Below are 9,959 nucleotides of genomic sequence, written 5' to 3' on the forward strand. Positions count from 1 at the left end.
GTCCGGGTGTCTTATTTTCTCTATCTTTGGAAGAGAATCATACAAGATACATAGATATATTGTATTTGATTGCTGTAGATTTCATTGGGGCAGCTACAAAAGTGGGTGCAAAATTAGACATTTCTAGAATTTGATGTAAAAAACACATCAGCAACAATTAAGTTGTGAATTATCTTTGCAAATTCCATCCAGCTAAATTAAGAAATGATTGATTGTTGAGACTAAGAAAGGGATAAAATAAAGCTCACAGGGTCAACTACTGACTCTCAACTATTAACTATGCAATAAAGTTTGTTTCTGTGAGTCGTGGAAGGATGGTTTATGTAAGTTTATCTAAGTATGTGTATATCTTGCACATCACCAGGCTGTAATAGGTTTTAAAATATGAGCATCTTCCACCTTTCTGTCCCAAGTCTGTCCACACTCTCTCTAACTCACGGCTCCCAATTCCTGCTGAGCAAAACAGATGGTGGTAGCAGCAGGCGTTGTAGTGGATATGTTTCTCTCCCGAGAACCAGGAACTGTGAGTTGGTGCAACACCAGCCCTCTGAGCACAAAGACCCACAAAAACATCAACTGGCACAGGAGCCAGAACTGCTGTAGATGCTACATATATTTTTCGGACCACATCCTGAGACAGAATAAAAGCAGTTCCATCACAGTAATCAGGAAGGTACTTGTTGGGGTAAAGAGCTGGCGGCAGGTAGCCAGGACTGCTGGGGTCCCTGTTGGGGGAGTCTCTCTGGATCACCCTACCTAGGTACAGGTCTTCAGGGTGCCTGTGTAGCCCCAGCAGATAGCTTCCAATGGCAGGGAGGTTGACAAACACATTCTCTTTTGTCAGCAGAACAAAGCGTGCAAGAGGACAGAAGGTGATCACCCAGCGCAGAGCCAGCTCTGTCCTCTCAGTTGGGCCATGGAGGGTCGACTCTTCTGCAGCGTGACCCTGGATCATGTCTCCATAAAGATCAGACTCTCTCATGATGGCATCCTGAGGAACAGAAGTTTGAGTTGATCCTAAAAAGAAGAGTATCTTCACTGGAAAGCCTTGGATTAATGTTTGGTTTGCCCATGTTCTCCTGATTGCATCTCTTTGAGTAAAGTTAGCTGGAGAGCTGAAGACCAGAGCAAGGAGGAAGAGGTCAGAGTTTCTGCAGGCATCAGGGTTGGGGATAGCGTAGGCCTGGGAGATATTCTTCCTGGCGTTGCTTAGATCTAGTTTCCGTGCCTTTTCCCTCACACCTACAACCATGACATCAGTGTAAACCCCAGGCGTGGGCTGCAGGAGGTATTCCTCGACAAAATCTGCTCCAAACAGCAAGGCATGGAAGAGCAGCACATTGAAGAGGATGAAACACCACTGATGAGAGCGCAGCTTGCACAGAGAGCACTGAAGCATTAAAAAAAAGAAGAGAAGAGAATGAAATACCATAAAAGCAGCTGATCACATTCAAATTTAAAATTATAAGCCACAAGGGACCAGCTCTGTACCTGCATGACAGCTGTTTCAGTCGCCTTCTTTTTTATCTGGTAAATAGTCGCAGGTGATGAGCAGACCTGCTGGTGTGGTCTGCTCCACAACAATAACAGATGACAGACAGGGTTTCCACTTTCACGAAACCTTAGTAGCATGTAACTCTGCACCTAATCACCAAGTCAGGTCCTCATTAAGAGGAGTGTATTCTCCATCATTCATTCAATATTAATGACATATAGCAGGACAAGAACAATAGAAGAAGAAAAACAAATAGGTTGGTTGTGATAAAAATTTTAAATCAAAACATATAGTATCAGTCTTCTGGTTATGACATCGACTATCCAATTAGAGAAGTTACATGTTTCACATATTTACACACAGAAGGAAAGAGTGGGGAGAGACATTTGGTAGGACTGGGATTGTTCACAGCAGGGTGGCCAGCCAACAATCAAGATCGAGATTAAACTTTAGGAGCAGCCAGGATTGTAAGTTAGTAAAATTGTTATATGGATTGGTCAAAAGCCAAATGTATAAAAATTTATTATCTGAGCTCTGGTCTGCGGCTTTGCAAAGACACAGGGGAACCTGGCCAAGTCGCGGAAGAGTGTGCTATGTGAATCACAGATGTGAGTTGTAAACATACCTACTGGCAAACAGGAGAAAAGCTACACTCGACACAAATTCAGCATGTTTATCTGATGCTGAAAAAATGGGACTTCGGGCCATAATAACAGTATTTGTTGTTATTTTAGCAGTTTGCTTCATTCTTTAGTCAAAAGTGTTGGTTTGATTTCAGCAGGAGCTCTTCTTATGTTCACTATCAAGCTAAGATCAAAATTAAACTGCAAATTAAGCAATTTATAAGAGGTCAAATTACTGTAATCCTACAGGCAAATCAATTATATGGCAATTATTTATGACTGTCCATTTACTAAGCTAGCAAGAGGTTCATATGTCAATAGAAACAATGAAGGTCAAAAAGATGTAGAAGATGGAGAAGATATGTAAGTTAGATACGAGGATAAACATTTGCAGGCACTAATAGGAATAAAGTGGTTTATGATAAAGTTGCAAAACCTTAAAAGAGAATTGACTCTGAAGTCACACAATATTCAACATCACAGTTTTGTGGCTTCGCAGAATAAAACAAGACAAGATAAGATAAGATAAGATAAGATGGCACAATTGGATTTATGTAAGCATCAAAAGTAAATCCAACAAATTGTTAGTAATTGTTTGCTCAAACAATTGCAGCCCACTACCTCCGAAAGCTGGTTAAGGTTTTTGCTTGAAGCTGCCATCAAGTTAAATCGGGGAAAAAAAAAAATCAATATTTGAGGTTAATTAATTCTTGCTTTATGGTTTTTGGCTTTTATGACCTCAGATGTATTTCAATGTAAAACTGTTTGTAAGTGAAAAAAGAAGGGAAATTGATAGGTGTATCCACATTGTTCACTTTTAATAACATATAGCAGCAACTTGTCTAAAAGTGCCAGTCATACTATGTGAACAAATAGTAAGGTAAGAAAAAAAGAAAGACTTAAAATAGGAGTGAAGCAATAATATGGTTATTTAGGGCATTTAAATAAAATATATCGAATAGAGCTTCCCACATGGGACACCAGGTGGCAATAATGTGCAATAACGTTGGAAGATTACATTGTAAACTATAGAGAAGAAGAGGCAAAAGTCACGTTGGTAATAGGCGGATATATTTGTCGGTAGTTTCCAAACATTGAGTCATGGCTTCCTCCATTCAGTGTTTACTGGAGGAAATCTCCGGCGTTGAAGACCCAATAGAAGAGTTACAGAGTTTAAAAACAGCTCTGTTTTCGATACCAGTCAGTGCTTTGAGAGACTCAGTGAGCGGTCAGCGTTTCGATGTGATTTTCTCTTTGCTCAGCTCAAATGAAAGGTTGGTTCGGCTCAGTGCATCTTGTTTGCAATGATAAGTGCTGCCTGTTTTCTGCTGAGTCAGTGCCTGTCAGTTTTGTCCCCAACAGTTAGCTACTTGAACGATAGGGTAGCAAAACTCTTGCAAACATTGTCAAGCTAAAGAGGCTGTATTTAAGTTAGGCTAGTTGTTAGCAAGCTAATTGGCTACAATGCTAACAATATTTTATTGTTTTGTTTTCTAAAAGTATTGTGGTTTTTTATTTTGCTTCTTTGTTTAAGCAAAATATATAAATGCCTGAATGCGTATTCCATGCTGTCGAGATTATTTATTAACTGACCTCATATTGTCCAACTAGGTCTTTGACAGGTTCGTACCATTTAACTTGACCAATGCAGATCAATAACATCAGATTAACTTAGAAAATATCTAGTAAACTGAATAACTTTTAATCGCAGATATAAAGCAAATACTTAAATGGTTGCTAGTTTCCAATGGGACGTGTGTTCACAGGGAGCAGGTTGAGCTATGTGTGGACATCCTTGAACGCATCCTAATGGCCCTCAGCCCCGTGCACCTGGTCCAGAACTACAGAGCAGAGCTGCAGGGGGGTTTGACCCATCCTAATGAAATGGTTAAGACACTGGCTTTGACACAGGTAGGGTGTGTGTACACACAAAGAGCAGAAAACTAAATAAAATGTTTTGTTCATAACATAGTATTTATAATATCAACAGGATCGATTATTCCTGTTTTTATTGTATCAGATTGGCAGAGTGGTGGAGCATCCAGATGCTGTCACTGAAATCCTCAGCAACCATGGCATCCTTCAAGCTGTGATCCTCAGTATTGGGGAGGAGAAGATGGCTGTGGCAAAACAGGTAATAACTGAGGCACTGAAATGACATTAATGATACTTTAGTAAAACAACAGTTCCTGTTGTAACATTTTTTTTTAAAATAACTCCCCTCAGGCGATTCAGTCCTTGTCTAAACTGAGTCACTCCAAACCTGGTTTAGACAAATTATTCCACAGTGATCTGCTGAAAGTCATGAAGGATGTGATGGCCAGAAGTGACATAATCAGATACAGAATATATGAGGTATGGTCAAATGGCTTTGCTTTTGTGGCTTAAAATACAGGAGAAATATCCTTGTTTGGAGCGATTTCTAATTACATTAATTTTGATAGATAAAATAATTATTTTAGTCTATGTGTTTCCATGGAAGGTGCATTGTTAACTGAAGGTAACTCCTTTGAAATTCATACTTTCTGGTAGCTTTTTTTTCACTCTGTGACACATGAGATAAATGCAAATTTTTGTGATAATGATTTAAAGAAGTTCTGCTTGTTCTTTCTGCTTGCAGCTGGTGATTGAAATCTCATCGGCTTCACCCATTTCTCTTGGTTACTGTGCCAGCAGTGGCCTCATTTCTCAGCTGCTCAGTGAACTGACAGGTGATGATGTCTTGATCAGGTAATGACTTGAGGACAAACATATGTCATTATAACTGCATTTAAATTAGGTTTATTCAACATCTGACACATTCTCATGCTTTCACAGTCTCATTTTTATCTCTCTTCATAACGATAAGTTTATGCCTTTTTCCATCAGGGCTACAGCCATAGAGATGGTAACCACTCTGGCTCACAGTCAACATGGCCGGCAGTATTTGGCTCAGCAAGGTATAATGGATAAGATCTCAAATATGATCAGAGGAGCAGATACAGACCCCTTCTCCTCCCTCTACCTTCCTGGTGAGTATTTCTGAAAACTGCTCTGAAGTTGAACACCAGTCTATTTGCATGACTGAATACTGACTTCCAACCGTTATCAATCTCATCATAACAAGAAGAGGGCGTCAGTATGTGAAATTTTCTTAGCTTTAAAGGATAAACAAGCACTAACTTTGTGTTTAGTCCCTTACAATGTGAATATTACTGCTTTAGGTTTGGTCAAGTTCTTTGGGAACCTGGCCATTATGGACAGCCCACAACAAGTTTGCGAATCCTACCCAGCCTTCCAGAACAAGGTGTTCGAAATGGCTCTTGATCCAGACCCTGTGATGATGGGAGTGGCCCTGGACACTTTGGGATTACTTGGATCTACAGTGGAGGGGAAGCAGGTTCTGCAGAAAACAGGTAGGTCTGGTATCTTTGTAGGACTTGATCTCCTGGGCCTCCTCCAAAAATCAACAATATGAATTGAATGTTCTAATGCAGCTGAATCAAGAGATTTTGAACAATTTGTAGGTTTAATCAATTTTTACTCCCAGTTTCTTTATTTTTCTTGCAGATATGAACAAAACTAGAGGTTATGATCTGTCATATAAACCAGTGACTGTATTTACAAAGTGATAAAAAAAAGACTTGTTTTACTATGAGTTAATCTTCTAAGATATTTAGAAAAAGAATGCTGAAATGCATGCATCCCATTGTTTATCTTGTGTTAGTCAAGCTCAGGTGGAAGAATAGTTTTTCTGTATTAAGTCAAAGGTGCTATAGGTCTCATAAAAATCTGTGTTCAGGGGAAAAATTCAAGGCAGTTTTCTCAAGAATGAGCCAGCTTGCCAGTTCTGGAGCTACTGAGCTTCGAGTTCGCAGCTTGGAGGCCATATCACAACTTCTCACCTTACAGGTATTTATGTTGACTTGTGAAATATATCCACAAGCCGAAATTTAGTTTTGTTCCACACACAAAACTTTAATCAGTTTATGTGTTTCCATTTTTTCCCTCTTTAGCCAGAACATCAAACAGAGGACCTTTTGGCCCTGACAGAGTCCTGGTTCCACCTTCTGTCTAACCAGCCAATGGACATGATTTGCAACATCAGCACTCAGCCTTTTCCAGAGCTGCATTGTGGGGCTTTACAGATATTCACTGTAAATATATTATCTCTCTGTAACAAACTTTTATAACCTGTGAAATGAAGAACTGCATCTGATACTGAATTATTCCTTTTAATTTGACTTATTAAATCATTCCTCTAAGATTTTACATAAGCATATGTCGTGACCACTCTCTACTGATGATTGTTTGATTTTGTGTGCATGTGTTTGTTTTCCAGGCCATTGCCACTCAGCCGTGGGGCCAGAAATTAATGATAAACACTCCCGGATTTATGGAGTTTGTTTTGGATCGTTCAACCGGTCAAACAAAAGATGCCAAAGATGCCAAGTTTGAACTGGTGGGGTCACTTGTGGGTTCATCTACAGCAGCAGAGATCCTGGGCAGTCAACATTATATACGCCTGAAGAGTTATCTGAAAGAAGGACCTTACTATGTTTCAGCAGTGGCTGCAGTCAGCACAGAAGGAGCAGACTGATTGAAATAAAGTCATGTGCACATTATGAGGCCTTGTCATTGCTTAGGTAATGGATAATTTCCTGAGTTCTGTGTTATGGTTAACATACCAGTTTTATTCTCTCCTATATCAGTCTGTGATTAAAAATGTGGATAATTCTTACTAATCAAATCTTGGTGTTGCTCAGCTGAAAAAACTTCTTTAAACAAAAATTTACAAATATAGTACAGATCCCAAAGAGTTTGTGTTTAAGCATTCAGTTACTTTAAGTTAACATTAACCACCTGATCTTTGTCGTTCCTTCTCTTTACTTCATTAAAAAAATTTATCATTATTTGCCACGTAAATACATTAGTAAAGTAAGCCCCTAATGTGTGTCCTTAAAGAAGTACATGGAAAAATATTTGATATTTACAGAGTATTTTTAACAACAGGGTTCAGCTTGGGGACCATGACTATTGCAGAAATTGAGAAACATTCATGTTGGACCTTCTTAAGACATTTGTCATCACATCAAATCTGAAATAAAATTTTTAGAAAAATATTTGAGTAACATCATAAAGGAAGGTTGAAATAACTGGAATAAAATATGAGTAGTTTGTCTTGCAGTAAGTTTTCTATCTGCAGTTTGAGGTTTTTCTCCCCCTTTTATCTTAATTTTCTAACTTTATTAAAAAGCAGTGTTGGTGTATCCTTTAATAAGAAATACTTAACATCTCTGAAACATGGTGTAAACATGTGAGCTTTCAAAATAGTTTTGTCTGAAAATCCACTGATAAGAATTCAGATGTGATGGCTTAATTGCATAACTGAATCCACATTGTATGACAGCAGTTCAGCAGAGTACACATGGTATGTTACTGTGTTTAGTTTACCAATTACTTAAGCAATGACAGCACAACCTTACAAAATATCAAACATTTTCAACCGTTTATCATCCATTGAGTTAAACAAATACATTTTACAGAAAATGAAACTGGTAATTCACACAGAGCAAACAAAAAACAACTTGATTATTGAAACATTGCTCTCAAGATTTAACGTTTATCAGATCAGCTTTTATTGTGGGAGATTTTTGATTTATTGTTTTCTAAATAAAAAATAAAATACAATTTCACAGCTGTTGTTTTTTAATCGTTCCTGTTTTACACACACATTTGGAAAATCTAAATGATCTTGTTGAATGTTTTTAAAGCAATATAAGTATATGCAGATATATATAGAGAGAGAGTGAAAGTACCCTATAGGACCTCTAGCTAAGTTCTGACAAAATTATAATAGTCAGCCAAACAGAAAGTCTTGACTGATGTAGCCATTCAGAATGATAGCAATATCAGGAAAAAGGAACACAAGAAAAAAGAAATAATGGCTTAAAGTGCTAGAGAAAGCCTGAAAGGTGAAGGCAACAGTAGTGCCTGTGGTCATGAAGCACTTGGAGCAGGCATGCCTGTCCAGAAAACCACAATCCTTTGAACATTTAAGATGCTGCACAGGACCCTGAAGCTCCCAGGCCTCTGGTAGAAGACCCAAGCTTAGGAGGAATGAACAGCCATCCAACACAGAGGAAAGAGGAGTAATGATGGAAAGGTGTAAATTTATTTATTATTGCTCCTAAGTGTTGATTTTAAATATATTATTCTTACCATGTCATTTTAATGATTATACTGCTTGCAAGTTTCTTCAAGATAATAAAATCATATAAGACAATGCAAATAATGGTTTCTTTTTATCCTTTTAGCCCTAATCAGAGAGCTGAAAGAAATATCCCTATTACTGCAAATTTAAAGCTAGTATGGTTTCAAATAAAACACCTACTTTGTGCAAAGAAACAAGAAAACACTGCAGAAGGCATGGAGACAAGTGACATCTGGCCAATTTAGATTTCCTTATGGTTTCCAAATTTAGCCTCTAGTTTATGCATGAGTTGAGGGCTGGAGTTCAGGCAGCACAGTGGCTGCAGACACCAGATGGAGATCACGACATCACAGCGGAAAGGTCCGACTTCTGAGTGAATATAGCCGGAAAGTTTATGTTCACTCCTCCACATGCAAGCTGAAGCCGTGGTAGAGAAACCTCTTATCTTTCTTACTGTCACATCACAGTGATTGTAAGCATATTTGCAGATGTGGCTGAATCTGTAATAAACAGCTTTATTTGTGAGCATTTTTCCACAGCGTAAAGTTTTTAAATGAAGCCTTTTTAACCTTTTTAGCCCTTCACTCTACATATTTTACATAATCATCATACAACTTAAAAAATGTTGGTAAAATTTTAATTTTTCACATTTCTTGAGGTGGAATCTCACAGACTTACCTTTTCATTCACACATCAGCAAAAAAGCTTTTCAGTCTCGAACATCAAGCACACGCTTGAAACTCTTCGACTCATGTCACCTTCTCCACTGTGAATCATATCACTTCTCCCACGTCTTCTCATACTTTTTCCTGTTGCATAATCAAATAGTCAAGTGATTAAATTATAGAACATTGAGTCTTTTTACTCTATACGAGATTTTTATATTTAATATTTTTGCATGAGTAACATTGAATAACAGCACAGGGAGAGAAATCCAATTTATTGCCAAAGAAAGACACATGTAGCTGTTTAAAGATTCTCCTTTACATATGTTTTATCAGTCTTAGGATGTGCTGGAAATTCTTTGTTATGAAATTAATATAAACCTTCAGCATTACCTCCTATCTCTATCAGACGTCTTTATGTTTCCTGCTGTCTGCTGGGAAGAACATCGTTGGGTAAAAGGCCTTAGAGTGACCAACAAGAGGCACAAAGTAGAAAGAAATACAAAAATTTGAATGATAAATAAAAAACTATATATTCCATCTATTAAGTTATTTATTTATTTAAATTTTTTTAACTTATATTGTGTAGGACCACCAGAACTGGATGAATTAAAAGTAAATTAAGCAAACTGATTAATATAGAGTTACAATCAAAGCAAATATCTTGCCTATTAGGTGCAAAACACACCAATAAAACCAAAGCCTGGTCTACAGATGTGTTTAGGCAGATGGAGAGTGAGATAAATGCCAGGTTGTAGGATTTTCCATCAGGATATTTCATTCTAACATGATAAGTTGTGAACTTTACTTGAATGGTTTCATTCTTGTGGCTGATTACTGCAGTCATGTCTTAAATAACCTGCTGAAGCTGATAGTTCTCCTTGTTTATTCAAGTAAAAATATCCATGTGCCCAAGTGTAAAACAGAGAGCTGAAAGAACTCAGAGCCTCCAACAGATGGAGCTCATCTTTCTTGCTCCTGAA

At 37.8% G+C, this 9,959-nt stretch overlaps 2 protein-coding genes across 2 annotated transcripts; one reads left to right on the forward strand and one right to left on the reverse strand.

The window, feature by feature from the left end:
* Positions 1 to 260: 260 nt before the first annotated feature.
* Positions 261 to 1,399, reverse strand: LOC121630624 (beta-1,3-galactosyltransferase 9). Its single transcript, XM_041971030.1, has one exon. The coding sequence runs from the start codon at positions 1,397 to 1,399 to the stop codon at positions 320 to 322; it is 1,080 nt and encodes a 359-aa protein (XP_041826964.1). The 3' UTR covers positions 261 to 319.
* A 1,768-nt stretch (positions 1,400 to 3,167) lies between these two features.
* psmd5 (proteasome 26S subunit, non-ATPase 5) lies at positions 3,168 to 7,795 on the forward strand. The gene is made up of 10 exons (XM_041970849.1): positions 3,168 to 3,392; positions 3,885 to 4,029; positions 4,139 to 4,252; positions 4,345 to 4,473; positions 4,739 to 4,848; positions 4,987 to 5,129; positions 5,322 to 5,513; positions 5,900 to 6,009; positions 6,114 to 6,254; positions 6,440 to 7,795. The coding sequence occupies exons 1-10, from the start codon at positions 3,220 to 3,222 to the stop codon at positions 6,695 to 6,697; spliced, it is 1,515 nt and encodes a 504-aa protein (XP_041826783.1). The 5' UTR covers positions 3,168 to 3,219; the 3' UTR covers positions 6,698 to 7,795.
* Positions 7,796 to 9,959: the final 2,164 nt, after the last annotated feature.

The sequence above is a fragment of the Melanotaenia boesemani genome, chromosome 19 (assembly GCF_017639745.1).
Source record: "Melanotaenia boesemani isolate fMelBoe1 chromosome 19, fMelBoe1.pri, whole genome shotgun sequence".
In the NCBI taxonomy this organism is placed as follows: domain Eukaryota; kingdom Metazoa; phylum Chordata; class Actinopteri; order Atheriniformes; family Melanotaeniidae; genus Melanotaenia; species Melanotaenia boesemani.

Coding starts and splice junctions, on each gene's coding strand:
- LOC121630624 (XM_041971030.1), bottom strand. CDS start 1,399: ATGCTTCAGTGCTCTCTGTGCAAGCTGCGCTCTCATCAGTGGTGTTTC.
- psmd5 (XM_041970849.1), top strand. CDS start 3,220: ATGGCTTCCTCCATTCAGTGTTTACTGGAGGAAATCTCCGGCGTTGAA. Junction 5,514..5,899: donor GCAGGTTCTGCAGAAAACAG/GTAGGTCTGGTA, acceptor ATCTGTGTTCAG/GGGAAAAATTCAAGGCAGTT. Junction 6,010..6,113: donor CACAACTTCTCACCTTACAG/GTATTTATGTTG, acceptor TTCCCTCTTTAG/CCAGAACATCAAACAGAGGA.